The 22,572-nt window shown below is 36.5% G+C and overlaps 1 protein-coding gene across 2 annotated transcripts in view; it reads right to left on the reverse strand.

Annotated features, from left to right (window-relative positions):
• The window catches only part of CDK19 (cyclin dependent kinase 19), a 136,393-nt gene that overhangs the window by 42,119 nt on the left and 71,702 nt on the right, over positions 1-22,572 (reverse strand). Inside the window, exons 3-4 of one of the 2 annotated variants that reach the window (XM_054569830.1) lie at positions 5,533-5,643; positions 3,993-4,133 (exon numbers count right to left, since the gene is read on the reverse strand). In XM_054569830.1, coding sequence (XP_054425805.1) covers positions 3,993-4,133; positions 5,533-5,643 — 252 coding nt within the window. The remainder of the gene's footprint in view (positions 1-3,992; positions 4,134-5,532; positions 5,644-22,572) is intronic. The other variant, XM_054569831.1, reaches the window with a different exon arrangement.

A 22,572-nucleotide genomic window follows, 5' to 3' on the forward strand; every position in this document is an offset into this window, starting at 1 on the left:
CTTATCCTCCCCCCCGACTCCTATGTAGACCTTCTAACCCTGAACTGCATTTAGTCTGCACTTCTCACAGAGCCATGAGCATGTTCTCTCTCTTCTATCTTATAGTATAACAGGGTGTATACATGTCATAATTCTCTCAGGATGAACTCCTGAGAAGGAAGTCTTTGATGCAGTAATATTTGTACTGCCCCCCTTCATGCTTTGCACATATAAGGAAATAATGTTTATGCAGTGTGTTGAAATGCATAGATTACTCAATCCAAAAATATGCCATAATAATCAATATTCTTACTGATATTCATTCACTAAGGAAATATTTACTCAGTAACTATTGTGTATTGGAGTAGTAGCATACCAAATAAATCACAGACCCTACTCTCTCAAAAAGTCAAGAACATCTTCTAGACATCTATATAAATTATTGTAAATCTAATAGATAAGTACTAGAAAGAGAAGATGAAGTGCAACAGCAACCAATAAGAAAGAAGGAGAGATTATTTCCAAGTAGGAATGGATATGAGGATAAGTTTCAATGTTTATGAGGGCCCTGAAAGACAGGTAGCCTCTGAATATGTAGAGACGGGGTAAAGAGTTTTAAGACAGAAGAAATAAAGATCATTGAGGCAGGAAATCTCAGGAGGATACAAGATACAATCAATAGTTCAAGAGAACAGTGTAAATGAAAGATTATATGGATATGTATTTAAAGACAGTTGGAGCTACATCTGATAAGACCTTGAAAGCCAAATAAGGAACTAGAGCTTTCAGTCTCTAAGCAATGAGGAACTATTTCAAACTTCTTGAGCAGAAGCTGAGGTCAGAGGGTCTAAAGTGGACTGAAAGGAAAAGAAATTATTGACAAAGAGGCAAGAGGCTAAGACCAAACTGTAAGAAAGAAATAATAAAGGCCATCTAGGAATGAGGCACTAGAGATGAAATTAGATGATCAGAAGAGATATTTGAGAGGTAAAACAGACAGGATTAGGCAAGTTCTAGATGTGGAATGCAAGGGCCTGTAAAAGATAAAAGAAGTTTCTAGGCTATGAGGCAGGGGTGCCATAACCAAAACAGAGGACACCACAGCACCAGGAAGTTTGCATGGGAAAAAATTGAGTCCTGGTCATAATGAGTTTTAGTACCAGTGGACAGTCAGGTGATAACATCACAAACAAAATGTGTTAATCTATGCTATTTAAAACAAAATATAGACATATTTTATCGTGCTCCACTTTACTGCGCTTTGCAGACATTGCATTATTTACACATCGAAGGTTTGTCGCAACCCTGCATCAAGCAAGTCTATCAGGGCCATCTTTTTCCAACAGCATTTTCTCAGTTCATGTCTGTGTGTCACACTTTGGTAATCACGCATTATTTCAAACCTTTTCATTAATATTGTATTTGTTATGGTGATGTGTGATCGGTGATTTTGGAAGTTACTATTTTAAGTTTGGGAGGGGGCACCACAAACCACACCATGTAAGATGGCAAGCTTAATTGATAGATGTTGTGTTCTTATTGCTCTACCTCCAGACCATTTCCCCATCTCTCTCTCCACCCCCCGCCTCAGGCCTTCCCATTCTCTGAGACACAATATTAAAATTAGGTCAATTAATAACCTTCCAATGGTCTCTAAGTGTTCAAGTGAAAGAGTTGCACATCTCTCACTTTAAATCAAAAGCTAGAAATTATTAAACTTAGTGAGGAAGTCATGTTGAAAGCCGAGATAGGTCAGAAGCTAGGCCTCTTACACCAAACAGCCAAGTTGTGGTGGAAGTAACTGCAGATATGGTGGAAATAAGAGAATTAGAATTAGAAGTGGAGCCTAAAAATAAAACTAAATTGCTAAAATCTCATGATAAAACTTTAATGGATGTGCAGTTGCCTCTTATGGATGAGCAAAGTTGTTTCTTGAGATGGAATCTACTCCAAGTGAAGAAACTATGAAGACTGTTGAAACGACAACAAAAGGTTTAGAATAGTTACACCCCATACTAGTTATATTCCCTACTGACAAAATGAAAGATTGATAAAGCAGCTTCACGATTTGACAGGACTGACTCCAATTTTGAAAGATCTACTGTGGGTAAAAAGCTATCAAACAGCATCCTATACTACAGAGAAATCACTTGTGAAAGGAGTAGTCAGTCAACATGGCAAACTTCATTCTTGTCTAATTTTGATAAATTGCCAGAGCCATCCTGGCCTTCAGCAACCACAACCCTGATCAGTCAGCAGCCATCAACACTGGGGCCAGACCTTCCACCAGCAAAAAAATTAGGACTCACTGAAGGCTTAAGAGGACAGACAGCCTTTCTAGCAATGAAATATTTTTAAATTATGGTATGTACATTGTTTTTTTAGACATAATGCTATTGCACACTTAACAGACTACAGTACAGTATAAACATAACTTTTATATGCCCTGGGAAGCAACAACAACAAAAAAAGCGACTCGCTTTATTGCAACATTCACTTTATTGCGGTGGTCTGGTGCCAAATCCACAATATCTCCAAAGGATGCCGGTATATAATTTTGCGGAAAAAAGAGATGAGTTGAAATTAATCTTCAATTAATTTTAAGATTCTGATTGATGATTCAAACATGATTGTGACCTCAAAAATGTAATTCACATAGTTACATTATAGCAAATTAAAATCTAAAACCATTTATGTAGGAGGTTTTGATTTAGAACAACCTCACATACCCAAGAATCATTTAAAAACATGCTAAATCATGGTTAATAGTAAAGTAGATATGGGGAAGTCTTTGAGAACCTTACAGTTTGAACAGGCCTGACTGACAAGGTAGCAAGGGGCACTATCATATTTTGCCATGTATAATGAGAACATTTTTTTGCCTAATTTTCTCAGGGAAAATTAGGGTGCACACTATACATGGGTAGTACTAACTCCATATCTATATAAATGTTTTTAAATTCTTTTATTTATGCTTATGTGTTAAAAGTATAACTCTAGAAAGCAGTAATTATATCTGTATGCAAAATAATACCCTGGAATACGATAGTTTTGTTTATAAATATAAATAAAAAATTGAATTAAAAAATTGAATTAAAAAATTAAAACGAAAGATTTTTTGCCTGAAAGTTTGGGCCCAAAACGTGGGTGTATGTTACGCACACAAGCACATTATACACAGCAAAATACGGTAACTAGGTCTCCTTGTGTATTCATTCCTTTCTATATTAAGTATTTATCCTTAATAAAACTGAGTTGACCTAGATTTGTATCTACCGTATCCCTAGAACCTCCAAAAACCTAAGAAATAAATAATCATGAAACCACTTTTTTTATTTTTGTGGGGGGCAAAATAAAACATCCAATTATAAACTCATAGGTATTAAAATTATTCAGTACCCATTATTTTCTTAAGAACAACAAATTAAAATGACAACAATGCAAAGATGAATATAATTCAACATTAATAAATGTTCACTTTATGTGTACTGAATAAAAAGTAAAATTAAACACTTGAATCATGGTTAATTTGCCTAATAAGTATATTCCACCCACTAAATTTATTCATTTATTTATTGTTAATACTGATAACAGCATTTGATTTATGGGATAAAATGTCATTATTTTAGTATAGCTTATAAGGAAAACAATGAGAACTCAAATTTTTAATATTGCTAATATTTTTACTAATGATAAGGAAAAATACAAAAAACAAAATGGATCAAAAGGTACATTTTTCATATACGACTATCACACTGATATTATCAATCACTTGTTGAAAATCACACTGACATTTTACAGCTATGCATAAATATAATGAAAGAATATACACCAAAGGTTAATACAATAATAGTAAATTATTGATAGGTTTATGGGTGATTTATATTTTCTTTTTTGTTTAGGTATACTTTCACAATTTTCTGTAATTATTGCTTATCATAATTGTACCAAGGAAAAAAGATATCTTTTGAAAGGGGGGGAAACAATGATAAATATAAAAGAAACATACTTACCAGATCTCTGTGAAGCACCCAATTTGCATGGAGGTAATGGATACCATCAAGAATCTGATAAAGTAATGATTTAACCATAGATCTTGGCAACTGCATGGGCTTTTTATTTGCTTTTGATGCACGGTGAAACTTTATAATATGCTAAAAATGAAAAAATACAGTAATAATACAGTCTTTCTCTATGTCAATAATATAGAACAAAGACTGCAATAAATTCTCTTATATTTTAAAATTATTTCTTAACGGCAATGACACAAAGAATAATAATTTCGATAACAAGGCCAACTAAAATGGAATCGGTATCAGGGGTGAATGTGACAGTTTTAATGGAGGTATAACGACTAGATTTACTGAAACTATTAAGATTTTTATTAAATAGGACCAAAAAGTAAAATGGGTTGATATTTAAAAGCCTACCTAAAATAGTACTTAGTTATATTCTCTACCAACAAAATAAAATATTAAAAAAACAAACAAACCTGTAAATCTTTACCATTCTATAGTTAGTACTTATTGCATTTGGGTATCATCATTGACTATGTGTATATTAAAGTTTCACCTTTTGACGCAGAATAAAGTTACCGATATTCCTAGTAGTTTCTACTAAATAGGAAATAACTAGAAAGGAGGAGGGAGAGAAAAATTGGGAATTTCTTTTTGAAATACATAAAACTGGATCACTATGATCAAATTTTTATGTCCACATGTCATATTGTAGATTATAAAAGTATTATAATGAAGGGGAAGAAATTCTACCTGCCTCCACCACCACCATCTCTACCTCTCTCTCTACCCACCCTTGTCCAAAACATGCCAAAATGGCTACCAAACATCCATGAAAAGAATGGAGGTTCTTATCAATATCTGCTATAACAGCGTACACTCTGAAAGTTCCTTCAAAACACATAGTCTGTTAAAGTTATTCCTAAATGGAATTGAAGTTTATATACATGATGAATCACACTATATTGGATCAACATTTTATTATCCAAAATTTGAACTTACTACCAAGTTTGGATTTTTTTACTTTTAGCAACTCCTCAGATAAAATGTTTAAATGCTCTGATTCCTAACTTTAAAAGTTTATAATTATAAATTTTTGCCTTCTGTTATATATTGATAAAACTGCCTTACTATTTGTAAAACCACATATATACTTCTATTTGGAGGAGTCGGTTTAAATGAGAAAATGCTGCAAGAGACTGATCTTAGCTACCACGTATACCACAAAAGAAAGCAATTTTCACTACATATTAGTAAACTGCCATTAATTACTTAAATAAAATTATAAGCTCCCACTCATTAACATTTTTCAAAGTGATATTTTTGATTATTACAAATACTATCTTCTCAGTAAAATAAGATGATATTTTGTATTGCTCAAATTCTTTTACATCTTCATTTACATTTATTACACTGTTTTTAACTGTGATCAACAGAACAAGTTTTTCTTTGTGTGAATTAGCAATATGTAGTGTATATATTTATTTCTCCATTCTTATATGAAATAGTTCTAAAAATAAAGTAATTTTAGACTTACCCATAAATCATGTTCTGCATAGTCAAAGAGCAGCCACACCTTCCTGTCACTATGAGAAAGGAACACCTTCTGCAATGCGATCACATTAGGGTGCTTCAATTCTCGCAAAAGCTGAATGCAAGAAGAAGAGAGGAGTCACTGTTCCGTTAGCAAGTAGGGGAGACTGATGAATTTCCTGTAACTTCAAAATGAAATTTTTGCACATTTAGACATTAAGGGAAAAAAAAATACCCAAAATACCATTATTCAGAGAATAATGGTATTCAGAAATACCGTTATTCAAAGCTCTGTCAACATATTGGTACATATCTTTCCAATCCATTTTCTATGTGCATGTGTGTGTTTTTAAAATGAGATCATTTTAAGTGGTAAAATATAAAATTATAAACAAAAGTAATATCGTATCACTAAATAATTAAATTATATTTTGGTGTGTGCATTTTTTTTTTTAATACAAGAAAAGCTTCTTGAAAGGCAGGAATCATGTATTAACATTGTTTATATCCACCCTAGCACACTATACACTCAATAAATATTTGACAAAAGACGGAAAGATAATTTAACAAGTCCTACATTCATCCATGCTCAGAGCATGCAGCTGAGGTTTTCTGGTGTGAAGATGTGGTCCTATAAATAGAGCAAAGGAATAGACCTTCACAATGTAGAAACTTCAAGCTGGACTCTGATAATAAGAAGGAAAGACTAAACCAGCAAGTGAAAACTTAGCACTGGCATATAACAGGCAGTTGCTCCATAAAATATTTAGCCACAATAACATTAGCTGCTCAAGTTGAAAGCCTGATAAATATGCCTGCCTCAGCCTGTCCTTAATCAGGGTTCAGATTTAACAGGTACAGAGAAACATATTCAATTTGACAAATATATTGAAAGCCTTTTAAATGTAAACTTCTGTGGAGGATACAAAAAGGGAGACAGAACAAAATTTCTGTTGACTACTTTCTATATGTAAGATGATTATGTATGTGTTTTTCCCTTATTTAAACCTTATAGCAACCCTATGATGTACATTGAACCTGAGGTTCAGTGTAATAAAAATAACTTGGCCAAAATCAAACACTTAGAAAGAGAAGTTTGGTTTTAAATAGATCTTCCTAGTTCCAAAGTCCATGCTTTTTCCACTATTGCTGAAGTCCCTGTTTTCAAAGTCAACAATGCAGTGAGGAATACAGAGATACAAACAGATCAATTAGGCAGAAAAAAATAAATTGCTTACCCATTCTAGTAGCTTTAAATGAATAAAGCATACTTTGAGTGCCTGTGCTGGAAACACGTTAAAAAAAAAAAATGTCTATACTCCATCTCAGGGAACTTTACAGACTATTTCTCAGTTGCCTAATTCTTTACTACTTTCAATGACAGGTTTTCTAGGTCTTGAGTTCCCTCATTTTGGCTCTCTATCTCAGTCCTCTCTTCACCTGTACCTTGACAGCCTTGCTGGAAAGTGTTCTACCAGCTATGCTTTGAGCAGGATTCCCAAATATGACTCCCTCCCTGTGTTCGCCCTCCAACCCACATGCCCTGGAACACAGCTGAGAGATATGAGCTAGGACAGGCAGCACTGCCGCTAGATAGCCTTCAATTCTTTACAGCGAGTCTCTGTTTGTCCTGAGGACCTAGGTGGGAAATGAACAGGGAAGACATTATAATACTCCCTTGGTGGGGAGGAAGAGAATGGGTGAGTAGGTGGGTGTTGTTCAGTTATCAGCTGCTATCTCTCTCCCCACTGCCTCAGAAACGTTAAGCAGTCCTACTTCTTGCTTTAGATGCAAATGTTAGACATAAAATGCTCCTAATCGATGACTGGATCAAAGACAGTGACATTTGCAGAGCTATACATAGTTTCTGCTTTTGAATGCTTCAGGCTCCAGACTTGGTAGAATAATACGTTTAATGACCTCACTTGCCATGGTCATCCTTCTAGCACTTGGACTCTGGAAAAAGGCCTTGCTCTAGGCACAATGACCTGTCTCCTCTTTCTGGCTCCTTGGTATTGGTGAACTCAGAGAATTTGACTTTATTAAGTCTCTACCCAAAATATGTTCTCTTTGCTGCCTGCAATGGAAAGGAAGGTAAAACTCATTTCTACATCCAAACCGGACTATTAAACACCAAGCATTAGCACAGACCCCTGATGCCTGGACCCCACTTTCCTGGGAGAGAGGATGTCATATGTAGTGATATGTAATCAATATCTCTAAAAAATTATGTTTTCTATAATTACAAATTGTTGATCCCTCTACACTGAATCTACTTTCAGTCTCATGTTTAAACATTATTTTGAATAGGTAATACATTTACATGGTTCAAAAATCAAAATCACATAAAAGGACAGATTGAGCTATTTCATTCCCACTCCTACTCCCAGTGACATCGGTCCCCCTTGCTCTTAGATCCATGATTTTCAACCTTTTTCCTCTCATGGCACAAAAGGTAATTACTAAAATTCTGCAGCATGCCAAAAATTTATTTTTTGCTGATCTGACCAAAGAAAAGGTATAATTTTGATTCATTCACACTAGAAGGTTATCACTGTGTTGGCTGTTGTCATTTTTTTAGTTGACAATCTAAGAGGTCAGTGTTCCTGACTAAATAGTCAGGTATGGGGGCATGTTTTAAAAATTCTTGCGGCATACCAGTTGAAAATCACTCTCCTAGATAAAAATTTTTATTAGTTTAATTAATCCTTCCAGTGTTTCTTTATTCAAATATGAATATATAATTTTATCTGCCCTTATTTACACAAAAGAGCACTTTACCTTTTTTACTTAATCTACCTTGGAAATCTCTCAGTATCAATACAATACTGGTACTACACAGAAATCTTTCTTGTTCTTCCAGCTGCATGGTATTTCTAGGTCACCTTTTTTTATTGTGGTAAAACATACATAACATAAAACTGACCATTTTAACCATTTTTAGGTATGCAGTTAAATAGCTTTAAGTATATTACCATTGTTGTGTGACATTCACTACTATCCTTTCCCCAGAACTTTTTCATCGTTTCAAACTGAAACTCTGCACCTTAAACAGCATCTCCCCATTCCCAGCCCCTAGTAACCGCTATTCCACGTTCTCTCATAAATTTGATGGCTTGATGTGAAGAGAACATAGCTCTTAATAGCTCAAGGTGAGATATTTAATCTGGTGCAGAATCTGAAACCTGGGTACTAAGAAGGTGTTTTCTGAAAGGGCTATGAATCCAATAAATGCTACAAAATCCTAAAGAAAACACTATATAGTAAAAGGGGACAAAGGAGAACATACCTGCGAAACTAAAGCAGAGATTAAGCCAATCACTGGTTACTTTCAAGGCTGGGGTACTAATAAAATGTACCCTAAACAGACACCACACAAAACTGTACTCCTTTACCTTTATTTACTAAAACAAATAAATTTAAAAGCAAATTTCTTTATCACTATTTACTGAAAACAAAAACAGTAAACAACATAAATGTCCAATAATAAGAACACTAATTAATTATGACGTGTCCACATATTGTAGCATCAAATAATTATGCCAAGAAAGTATTTTTGATACATTAGAAAAGGTTTGTGCTATAATACTGTGACATAATATAAAAAGATTACAAACTATAAATATGCTTATAAAACAATAAATATACTAAAACATTAATATAGTTATCTCTGGGTAGTAAGATTATGTGTGATTTTCCTTTTTTTCTTTCTGTTCTTCTATTTTACAAGTTTTCTACAATGAGCATTACCCTTATAATTTATACACTCCCCCGCCCCCCCAAAGGCAGTCCTTTCCCTCCAGAAATCCACCTGCTGAGATAAGATACAATTGCACTACCACAGCTTCCTGGGCAGTTCATGTGCAAAGGGACACAAAGAAAGGAGATGGTCATGCTGGGACTTTCCTTAATTTCGATCTTACCAATGGACTTTAATCTCTTGTCACACAAATATTTGTTCAACATGATATCATGTAACTAACTATAAATGTTTTAATCACATTTAAACGGAGTTATGTATAGCATGATTTTCCTTTGAAAATAGCACATTAAATGATAACATTTCCTTTGCCACATACTCAGAGTACTAACGTGGTCCCAAAGGAGCCTAACGAAGAATGTGCAATGGACATGCCAAGATTTTATCTAACTCCCCTTTCACGGTATTTAAGTAACAATGAAAGGTGTCCAATATTGCCTTGGCAAGATGGCTCAGTTGGTTAGGGCATCATTCCCATATGCCAAGGTTGCAGGTTCAATCCCCGGTCAGAGCACATACAAGAATCAACCAACAAATGCATAGATAGGTAGAGCAACAAATTGACATCTCTTTCTCTCTCTCCTCCCCCTCTTTTCCTCTCTCTATCTCTCTAAAACCAATCGATAAAAATTATTTTATAGTGTCCCATTTTTACTATCCTAAATACATAACAATCTAAAGTTATAATCCTAAACTTTTTCCTCTAAAGTACTATTTAGGATTCTGACTGAACTTGGCAAGACTTGTGCTAGATTAACAAAGAACTCATTTTTATTTTTATCCACACATCTTTTTCCCTCTTTTATCCCCAATTTCTGTTTTTTAAGTCTCTCAGGCCCCCATGGGGGTCAGATTCCTTTTCAGGGTATCTGAATGGAAAGAGTCCTCTTATACTTCAATAACTCACTTGCCTCAAAGTAAATCCAACTTTTTTCCATTCTTATTTGATCTGTTATAAGTAACAGTATGATCCATCTGACCATTGTCTGCCCCCTTGGTAATATTGGCTTTATTTGAGAAAGCACTGAGTATATATCATTTTTTAAAATGTAGGGCCCACTCCCTTCCCCCACCCCCAAATGAGGATAAATGAAGCAGTGTATTTTATCGTAAACAGAAGATACACTTAACTCCAAAATTCCTCAATATTCCTAAACCGAAATTAAAGAATTAGCATTTTGAAACCTGAGATTTTCATGCCTGTGACAGCCTTTTTGGAAGCTGGTCTTTATAAGCACAAAGATACATTATAACCTGCCAGCAGGTGGCACTCATACCCTGAAAAGGGGTCTATGAAACAGTAACCCAGCTCTGGTTCAAGGTGGCCCTAAATTTTTTGCTTTAATTTACTTTAGTAATATTTCTTAGGTATGAGTCATAAGTTTCAAGCAAGTCTATGCTCCCCATTACCACCCAGAAGTGACAGTGAGGTCGCAGGTATAATGCAAAAAGCACAGGTTTTAAAATTCAGAGACCTGAGTTTGAGTCCTGACTTAATAGCTGTATGACATAAAGCAGGTTGTTCAACTTCTCTGGGCCTCATAGAAGAACAAAAATATCTACTGTCAAACCTACACACAGTTTCTGTAAGAATTAAATGAATGTAAGCCTATTAACTATATAACAATGCTTAGAACATATTAAGTATGTACTTGACAAATTATAGTTATTACTCTTATTATAATCACCACTATATGCACAAATGTTACGAGGACATGATTTAGTCCTCATAACATGTAGAATGCCTGGCATACTATAAGGTCTTGATAAATAACAACTGTTATTGTTGTACTAAAGTGAAATGGGCTAACTACTCCAGGTAGTAAGACATACTTGTTACAGAGAAATAAGCTCCAATGGGGAAAGCCATAGCATTTCCTCACCAAAGTGCCTGTAACATTCCTTCAGTACATTCTATAATAGTACTATAGCTATGTCAAAGTTATTTCCCTTTCCAACCTGGCTTCCTTTTCTCTCTGACATCAAGTACTACATGTACTTGGTCTGAGAGAGATACTTGAAACCAAGTGAGGTCAATAACAAGTTTACATCCCCTCAACTATAATACCATGTATGTTCTTTTTAAGGATTTAGTGTTTAATCTTTTGTGTAATGTATTCCATATGAGTAAACTGTATAAACTACTTATAAATCAATGGGACTCTGAATATACAACATTTAAATATGAAAAATGAAACAGCTGCAAATCAAAATAAAGAGTTTACAAAGTTAACCCTAAATTACCTGAGATTCTCAGGGGTGTTCTGATTCACTGAGGGGTAATCAGAAAGTCTTTTCTGTTTCACTGCTTCATCCTGAAAACCTTCCCTACATTCACAATTATCAAAACTAAAGTTCTCTTTGACTCTGGGAGTCTTTTTGTAGTGCATTGGGGTTTCAGTAAATAAACTCCTAACAAATGTTTATTTCCTTATTTATTCTTTTTTCTCCTTGAAGTAAAATGAAAGGGAGAAGAAACTAATTTAAAACTCCTTATTTAAGTCCTGGCAGGACTTCCACCCAATATGGAGGCATAGGTGGATACACTTTGCCCCCTCGCAGAACCAAAAGAAGGACAACAAATTTAAAAACAAAACCCAATCAGAACTGCCAGAAAATCAAACTGTATGGAAATCTGACAACCAAGGAGTTAAAGAAGAAGCATTCATCCAGACCAGCAGGAAGGGCGGAGATGGGCAGTCGGGGACAGGACCCATGGCAAAGGAGTAGCTGGAGGACGGACCAAGCACACGCGGCAGCAGCTGGCTGACCAGCAGTCCCACAGGTGCGTGCAGGAGACACTGGGTAGGGAGACAGACCACACAACCCAGGGTTCCAGCGCGGGAAAAGAAAGCCTCAAAACCTCTGGCTGTAAAAACCTGTGGGGGTTGCAGTGGAAGGAGAAACTCCTAGCCTCACAGGAGAGTTCACTGGAGAGACCCACAGGGTCCTAGAACATACACAAACCCACCCACCCGGGAATCAGCACCAGAAGGGCCCAATTTGCTTGTGGGTAGTGGGGGAAGTAACTGAAAGTCTGGAGAGCCAAGTAAGAGCATTGTTTCCTCTCTGACCCCTACCCCACATACAGCACCAAAACTGCAGCAGCTTGGGTTGCCCTGCCCTGGCGAATACCTAAGGCTCTGCCCCTTACAATGTAACAGGTATGTAGAGACAAAGAAATATAGCTCAAATGAAAAAAAAAATCAAAACTCCAGAAAAACAACTAAGCGATGAGGAAATAGCCAACCTATCAGAGGCAGAGTTCAAAACACTGGTAATCAGGATGCTCAGGGACTTATCTAAGAAAAAGAAGAAAATGAAAACTATGAACAGTAAAATGACAACAAACTCACAACTATCAATGACTGAATCTAAAAACAAAAACAAACTAAGCAAACAACTAGAACAGAAGCAGAATCAAAGAAATGAAGATCAAATGGAAGGTTATCAGCAGAGCGGAGGAGCAGGGAGAATGGGGGGGAAGGTACGGGGAATAAGAAGCATAAATGGTAGGTACAAAATAGACAGGGGAGGTTAAGAATAGTATAGGACATGGAGAAGCCAAAGAACTTTTATGTATGAGCCATGGACATACATGCGGGGGGGAGGGGGGAATGCTTGTGGGAAGTAGGGAGAGGGGGAAAGGGAATAAAGGGGAGGGGGGAAATGGAACAACTGTAATAGCATAATCAATAAAATATACTTTTATTAAAAAAGTCATGGTTTAAAAAAAAAAGTATTGTCTTATTCTCCAGAATTCTGTCTCTAGTCCTCTTTTCCTTTTCTATTCTGCAGTCTCTATTGACATCTTACCCATGTGTCTGAAGTTTAGCTACTATTTCCATGGAAAAATCCTCACTCTCAATCTCTAGCCCTAATCTTGCTCCTAAATCCTGACATCAATTTTCAACTATGCATGTATGCATCCACATGGAAATCCCACTGTACCTCAAAATCCACAGATGTAAATCTGGACATCACTTGCCCACTCCTGTGTCTTACTGTGTTCACTATTCCTGTATTTACACCAGTATTTTCCAACCACCGAGGCAGGCTCAAAATCTTATAATCAATCAGCATTCAGTCTCTGAACAAGTGCTACATACTCTGCCTTTTAAAATATCACTTATAAATTCTCACCTTGATAGTATTTACACATATGCTGTGCTCTCTGCCTGGAAAGATCTTCCCTATCCTCTGCCTGATTAATGTTCATTTGTTTTTTAGAAAGGATGAAATTTCCACAAACAATAAATGTTGACGAGAATGTGGAAAAAAGGGTACCCTTATGCACTGTTGGTGGGAATGCAGACTGGTGCAGCCACTATGTAAGACAGTATGGAGGGTTCCCCCAAATTAAAAATTGAACTGCATCCTGACCCAGCAGTTCCACTTTGGGGTATATAGCAGAATAAACCCAAAACACTAATTCAAAAGAATATGTGTACCCCTATGTTCGTTGCAGCATTATTTACAATAGCCAAGCTATAGAAGCAAATCAGGTGCCCATCAACAGACAACTGGATAAAAAAGTTGTGGTACATATATACAGCCATAAAAATGAATGGAATCTTATCATTTGTGACAGCACGGATGGACTTCAAGAGTATTATGCTAAGTGAAATAGGTCACTCAGAGAACAAATACCATATGATTTCATTTATAAGTAGAATCTAAAGAAAAAAATTAACAAACAAAATTCAAACAGACTCACAGACAAAGAGAACAGGCTGACAGTTGCCAAAGGGGAGGGAGGTTGGAGGACTGGATGGAAAAGATGAAGAAATTAAGACTGATTGATAATTACAAAACAGTCACGGGGATGTAAAGTAGAGCATAGAGAATACAGTCAATAATATTGTAATAACTATGTATGACCCTGGCCAGCTAGCTCAGCTGGTTAGAGCTTCATCCCAATATGCCAAAGTTGTGGGTTCGATCCCCAGTCAGGGCACATACAGAAACAACCAATGAATGCATTAATAAGTGGAACAATAAATAGATGTCCCTCCCTCATTCCCTCTCTCTCTCTCAAACCAATAAAAAAAAATTTATTTTTAAAACTATGTATGGTGCCAGGTGGGTACTGGACATATCAGGGGAACACTTTGTAAAGCATATGATTGTCTAACCACTATGCTGTACACCTGAAACTAATACAAAATAATATTGAATGTAAACTGTAATTGAAAAACAAGGTTTTTAAAAAAGGACTAACTTATTATTATTTCTAAGACACCTTCCCGAAACTCCTAGCCACTAACTGCATAAAATTATGACTCAATTTAATTATCTATCTTCCCTAGTAGATTGTAAGGTCCTAGAGTACAGGGGCTACTTCTATCATCTCTACATTTCCCGTCTTGCACACACCAGACACATGGTAGGTGTTCAACAAACGCTGGCTAAATTAATGAGTGATGATCTATTTTTTTCTAAAGCACCCTATAATGATATCAAATTATCTTCCTAAAATAAAAAAGTCTGATAATGTTAGTTTCCTATTTCAAAATCTTAAATGACTTCAAAGTTAAATTCTTAAACAGAATATTCAAAACTATCTCCCCGAAGCCTATATCCATCTTTCCTACAAATACTTTTTAGGGGGGCAATGGGCTGAAACACAATATAAAACTGCTTAGTAACCCTATATTTGAACCAACAATGAGGCAAGTGGATAAGATCCAAGTGGAGAACCAGTGAATTTTGCCCTGACAAAGGGAATATCATAACTGCCATATGTAACAGCCCTTATTTAAGGGTACTCCCTATGTAATCATTATGAATAAGCTCCCAAGGTCTCCACTGCAGAGAATTCTGCCCATTATCCATTATCTCCCATAGGCCTTGCCATAGGACATGAGGATGAGGCAGAAGCATGATAGAAAATACCCAGCAGGTAACAATGATTTTTTTTTAAAGGTCAAAATATTAATCAACCCTGGTGTGCCCAGCATATTCCAGACGCACAAAGCCTTAGGGAGTATATGGCCTAACAGAAACCAAAGAGGAGACAGATTAAACAGTTTTTAAATTGTAATTACGATGAGGCTATTAAGAAAAATACAGAATATGCAATACAGCAGACCTAACCTAGTCTGAAAAGTCAGAGAAGCTGCTCCTAATGAAGAGGAAACTGAGAATTACAGAGCCTCACCCAACAAGAAAGTGTACTTGTAAGAATTCCCACCATCATGAATACACTGGTTCTAAGAACTCCTTCACTATTCATCTTTTAGGAGTGAATATCAAATGAAATCCTTAATTTATTCTAAATTTGCTCTGGCAGACATCTATCACTAGGTAACAAAGCACATATTTTTTTTCCAGATGAAAATTTATAAAACCACCCTGCACAGAACTTGGCACTAAGTAGGCACTCAGCAAGTTTTGTTGAATGAGGAAATGAAAGCAGTAGTACATGAAATGTGGCTTTTATGTAAACATGTTGGTTGGATAACATTTATTCCGTGAAAGAATGTTATTTTCAACACTGTTGTTATCTTTTATATACCACAAATGTTCAAACAAGATAACAATGTTCAAAGAATTTAGTAAGACTGAAAAATAACCTGAAGCTGGTATCGGATTAAGCAAAACAAAGTAGTAAGTTTATCCTAAATGGCTATAATAAACTTATTGTTTAATCTCACTGCATTCTCAAGCTATCTGGTTTTATACCTAACCCAGATCTTCATAACATATTTATAAAATATACAGTTTACATTTTCTTTAGTAAAAACAGGGAACTAAGTAGCCCTGGAATTTATCCCTTCACACACACACACACACACACACACACACACGCACACACTCCTAGACCATGCTGGAGAATCTGCAGGGAGAGGTAAGGGCTTTTGAAAATCCCTGAATACCTGTTGGATGTTCCACTTTTTAGAATGACTGTAATTACTGTCAGATACCCCAGTCCTGAAACTACAAGAAACTGGACATTTTTTGATTAATTTTTTTTTTATCCTCACCAGAGGATATACTGATCGATTTTTTTTTTTTTTAGAGAGAAGGGAAGGGAAGGAGAGAAGGAAGGAGAGAAACACTGACATGAGAGAAAGACAGCGATTGATTGGTTGCCTCTTACACACACCCCAACAAGGACCAAACCCAAAACCCAGGTATGTGCCCTGACAGGGAATGGAACCCGGGATCTTTCAGTTTGTGGGACGATGCTCCAACCAACTGAGCCACACCCACAAGGGCAGTTTTGATTAATTATTAATTGCTAAATTACCAATGCCAATAATTGAATGTATTTCACTTCACAATGCTTGTAGAGAAGATAAACACATGAAGTCAAGACTCAGATAAATTAATCATTTATAGTTCCTGAAGACCTCACAGGAATTTTAACTGCAATAATGAGGAAAGCTACTAAATGATCTGACCAAAATACAACCCAGGAAATGTCTGTTGTTTCCATTAAGCAGAAATCCACTTCCTTCCTAATCTACTAAGAAACCTTTATATGCATCATAAGAAAACAGCGAAGGAGGGGTGAGTTCCCACAATTAAATAAATAATTTCTTTTCTACTGAACCTCTGGATTTAATCAATAAATCCTAAATATTTTCACTATGAGTATTAACTTTAATTTTTTAAAGAAAGCTTCATTGTAACATACATATTACAATGCTTTCTGGGGCACTGAGGGCCAGTTCACAGTATCTAACATATGTAATAGTAGCTTATTCATTAAGTGAAAAAGACAACTTTATGTCAGTAGGTTAACAGGGTCAAAATTAACTTGGTCGTTTAAACTTGGCCAACATTTTCTGAACACTTCTATATATAAGGCACTGTGTGGTTTTAAGTACTTAATGAATTAAAAGTCTAATGAGTCTTTAATGCCTTTACAATGGAGTTATCATTCATTTCGTATGTTCCAGTACCTTGGAAAAACTTAAAATTTAAATGATCATCAAATCTCTGAACCTTAAAATATCATGCAGTTTGCTTTTCACAGCATTTTTATATGATGAAGTAATACACCAAAAACAATGGGACATCTTTCTAAGAATAATTTTAAAGTATTCTTGGATTGTAAATATTTTTATTTTAGCATACTAAAATAACTGGCAGTACTAAGTGACATTCTTCATGAACAAAAGCATGTTACATTTATTAAGAAAGCATATATTTTCTCTATGGAATGAAGTGTAACAATTCTAATTGTGTTTTAAATCCATAGGGACTATTAAAGGAGTTATATAAATAACACTGAACTTCTCTTCTGAGCTTAGGTTAGGCAGATTATAAAAAAATAATAAGTTAATTATTTTACAGATGTAAATTTTTTCCTGAATTCCACATCTAACACTTAACTTTTAGTATATGTGCTGCCAAAGCGAGCACTGATTCTTAATTGCTCAAGTAGAAAGAAATAAAAAAAATACCTATATATATTACATTTTTATAGTATTTAACTTGATAGTATATCTTAGAATTAATAAGCAATCCCTCTGTATAAAAAAATAAACCAAGCCATAAACCTTGTACTTCATCTACTTATTAAAAGTCTCCATTAGAGCCCTGACCAGTGAGGCTCTGTTGGTTGAGTGTTGTCTTGCAGGGCGAGGCATTGCCAGTTCGATTTCTGGTCAGGGTACATGCCTGGGTTGCAGGTTCAGTAGCCAACTGGGGCACATACAAGAGACAATCAATCAATGTTTTTCTCTTGCATTGATGTTTCTTCCCCTTCCTCCCTTCCCCTCTCCCTAAAAATAAATAAATAAAATCTTTTTTAAAAAAATCCATCACCAAACCACCCATAAGTGCAAACATTTTATCAAATTTTGATTTAAAAATCATCATAAGAATATCTAATGAATGACATAGAAACAATATGTACTACATGATCCTGGCTAATATTGGTTCTGAGGATTTAGGAATTATACTCTGAGAACCACTACCTAAAATCATGGCAAAAAGCCTTTCTATAGAAAGATTAGTTTAAAGAAATATTACATAACCTTTAAAGAATAGTTAGTCAGACATTATCTGGACGTAGCTAAGATGGTCACAGGCTTTGACAGACTCAATTAAACAGGAAATGGGAGCTCAAATGTGCCACTCCACAAAGGCTACATATATATCAAAAGAGCACTTTAAATCCTTTGGTGGAATGAAGCAGACAATCAATCAATAAAAATTTAGAGCTATGGACATATTAAACACTTCAACTAACACTTACAATAGCACTCTAGAAATCCTCTAAGACAGAGAAATAAATCCCCTTGTTACAGATGTCTTTGATTCCACTATAAAATAACTGTTGTTTTCAAGACTCTTTCACTTTTTTTCTCCTATTAAACACATTTTAAATGGTGAATCTAAAGAGACAAAAAGGAAGATTCCCAGGTGCTAGGAGCAAAGACAGAAATCAAATCAGAGCCAAAAGAACGAGCTGTAGTGTAAAGCCCACAGGGATCTGAGACCTGGACATAGGCCCTAAGAGCTGAGGTTCTAAATTCCCACTTAAATATATTGGCTTCTGGTCAAGCTGGTGGTATAGGCAAACAAGGCACTTGCCTCCTCCCACAATCACAACAAAATTACAACTACAGAACCACCATCATTCAGAACTGCCTGACATCTTGTTGAACAGAAGTCCTACTACTAAAGGTATATAGAAGAAGCCACATCAAGACTTGGTAGAAGGAGCGGAGAAAGCAAACAGGCTGACCCCACACCCATGTGTGGCAAATAAAAATCAGGAGCAGTATCTTGGCTGCCAAGGTCACCTTTGAAGAGCCGGGGCGGGGGGTCATTCCCAGCCCCACACCAGATCCCCCAACCCAGGGTTCCAGTGCCAGAAATACAAGTTCCCGTAATTTCTGGCTGTAAAAACTAGTGGAGGTTGTGGCTGAGATGGAGGATTCTGGAGTCTCAAGCAACTCCTCTTAAAGGACTCAAGCACGGACTTACTCGGACTCACTTCTTCTGAGCTCCAGCATGGACAGCAGCTCAAAAGGTACCAAGGACAAACGGGGAGGAAGTGAAGTGTCTGGCATCAGGGCAAGAGCTGAAAAAGCAGCTTTCTCCCAGATAGAAGTCCTGGCAAAGGCCACTGTTCTTTTTCTGAGATGCCCCCCACACCTACCCACACAGCCTGCAGGTAGGCACCATATCTGAGTCCCCATCAACCTGGATACCAGAGTTTGCCCTACTCTGGTGATTCCCACCCAAGTTGTTTCCTGTGGCTTTTCCATACAAATGGAATGTTTTGGCTGATGCTTCATATAAGGGGGAACTCTCCTGCAAAAAAACCCAGAATGTATTTATAAAAAACTGTGTATTTATTCTTACATGTTTAAACTTCAGTCGGCTTCAAAGTACTCTCCATCTGATGCAATACACCTATGAAGACATTTTTTCAACTACTCAAAACAGTTTTTGAACTCATCAATTTTGATGACTTTTAGTGCTTTTGCTGTTGTTTTTTTTCACTTCTTCCACATCAGCAAAATGTTTCCCTTTCAGGATTTTTTTTAATCCAGGGAACAAAAAACAAAGTCACTTGGGGTGAGATCAGGTAAATAGGGAGGGTGGGCTGTGGGGGGCATGCCGTTTGGGGTCAAAAACTCCTGAACATTCAGTGTGGTATGGGCAGGTGTGCTTGTAAATCACCCATCATAAACAACCATCATCGGCAAACGCTTTCTAAGAGCCTTAAAAAAAAGATTCACTGAAGCCAAATACAGCCTCTCACAACAACTCCAGCTGATACAGATGGATTTCTAGAACACTTGCCTAGCGAGGGAAGCCTGTACCACAAGGGGCCTGCCCTCTAGAAGACAATTCTGGGGTTTTTTGGGTCTCCCTTCACACTTTCCTTAAAATTTCTCAAAAAAGCAACATTTGGCTTTGGCATACTACATACCTCTTGCTAAATGGCCCCTGCCCACACTAGCAGCAGCAAGTCTAGTTTCACAGCCTGGCCTCTCCCAAATACCTCCAAGTCCAGCACAAGTAAAAGCATCTGAAGAGCACTTTGTAGCTCATGCCAGGTGGCCCCAGGCAGAAGTTGACCTGTCCCAAAGCCAGTGTACCCTGCGGACAGCTTTAGACCACATCAAAGCACCACCAACCACCTCCATAAGTGGCATAGTCAAGGGGAGGACTCAGTGGATACTAGGGCCCTGCTGACATTAAGTCTTGCTCTGTAGGGTGAGCCCAAGCACAGCTGATCCTCCACGGCGGTAGCAGCCAGTCCTTGCAGACAAATCAACCTGGGAATAAATACCTCCCATTGATGTGCCAACAGTAATCAAGGCTCAACTATAAGAGGAGGGTGCACACAATCCATACATGTGTGGAGGTGCACCTGGAGTGCCCAGCTTGGGTGATAGGGGAGGCTATGCCACAAGGACACTTACAATGTTAGGTCATTCTACCAAGCCCGGGAGATGTAGCAGTAATACCTAATACATTAAAAAACAAAAAAAACAAAAAACTCACACACAGAGAGACTGTCAAAATGAGGAGACAAAGAAACATGTCTCAAATGAAGGAACAGAAAAAAAACTCCATAAAAAGAACTAAACACAATGAAGACAAGAAATCTACTAGATGTAGAGTTCAAAAGACTGGTTATAAGGCTGCTCAATGAAATTAGAGGAAGAGTAAATGAACTTACGAGAAACCTTAAACAGCATAAAAAAGGACAAGGAAACCATAAAAAAGGACCAGTCAGAAATAAAGAATACACTACCTGAAACGAAGAATAATTTACAGGAAATCAGCAGCAGAATATATGAAGCCAAAAATCAAAACAGCAATTTGGAATATAAGGAAGCAAAAAAACACCCGATCAGAACAGCAAGAAGAAAAAAGAACCCAAAAATCAGGTTCATGTAAGAAGCCATCCACACTATGGGGGCACCAGAAGAAAAGACAGAGAGCGAGAAATTGAACACCTATTTGAAAAAAATAATGACAGAAAACTTCCCTAACCTGGTGAAGGACATAAGACATACAAGTCCAAGAACTGCAGAGTCACAAACAAGATGAACCTAAAGAGGCCCACCCCAACACACATCATAATGAAAATGCAAAAGGTAAAAGATAAAGAAAATCACTTTTTAAAAAACTGATTTGATACAGAGAGAGAGGGGGAGGGAGAAACATCGATTTGTTTTTCCATTTATTTATGCATTCATTGGTTCATTCTTTTTTTCCCACTATTGGTTGGTTCTTGCAAGGTCTCTTAATGGAGATGGCACCTGCCACCTTGACTTATCAGGATGATAGTCTAACCAACTAAGCCACCTGGCCAGGGCCAAAGAGAGAATCTTAAAAGCAGCAAGAGAAAAGCAATTAGTTACCTATAAGGAGCTCCCATGAGACATTCAGCTGATTTCTCAACAGAAACTTTGCACACCAGAAGGTAGTGGCAAAAAATATTCAAAGTGATGAAAAGTGAGGATCTACAACCAAGATTACTTTACCCAGTAAAGTTATCATTTATAATCAAAGGACATATAAGATTCCCAGACAAGAAAGAGTTAGCCATCACCAATGGGGCTTGGTTTGTTGGGCATCATTCCGTGAAGCAAATGGTTGTCAGTTCAATTCCTGGTCAGGGCACATGCCTGGGTTGCAGGTTCAGACCCTGGTAGGGTGCATGTGGGAGGCAACCAATCTATATTTCTCTCTCACCTCAATGTTTCTCTCCCTCTCTCTTTCCATCCTCTCCCCTCTCTCTAAAAATATACATACATACATACACACACACACCCCCCTTAAAAAAGCAAAAGCTAAAGGAGTTCATCATCACCAAACCAGTATTACATGAAATGTTAAATAAAAGGTTTTCTTTAAAAAGGAAAAGAAAAAAAGATTATAAGTTGAACAATAAAATAGCAATACATATATATCAACAATTAAATCTAAAAAAAAACAAAATAAATGAACAGCAGAACAGAAACAGACTTAGATACAGAGAACATTTTGACGATTGTCAGGTGGGAGGGGGATCAGGGGGATGGGTGAAAAAGGTGAGGGGATTATAAAATATAAATTGGTTGTTACAGAATAGTCATGGGGATGTAAAATACAGCATAGGAAATACAGTCAATATTCTAATTAACTGTATAGTGTCAGAAGGGTATGAGATTTATCAGGATAATCAGTAAGTTATATAATGTCTAATAATCACTGGGGTGTACAACTGAACTAATATTGTATGTCAACTGTAATTGAGAAATAAAAATATTTTTTAAAATGTAAAAGCAAAAAATATTTCCCACTTAAAAACAGAAGATA

The sequence above is a fragment of the Pteronotus mesoamericanus genome, unplaced genomic scaffold (assembly GCF_021234165.1).
Source record: "Pteronotus mesoamericanus isolate MK-2021 breed Mesoamerican mustached bat unplaced genomic scaffold, CSHL_Meso_final contig_20, whole genome shotgun sequence".
In the NCBI taxonomy this organism is placed as follows: domain Eukaryota; kingdom Metazoa; phylum Chordata; class Mammalia; order Chiroptera; family Mormoopidae; genus Pteronotus; species Pteronotus mesoamericanus.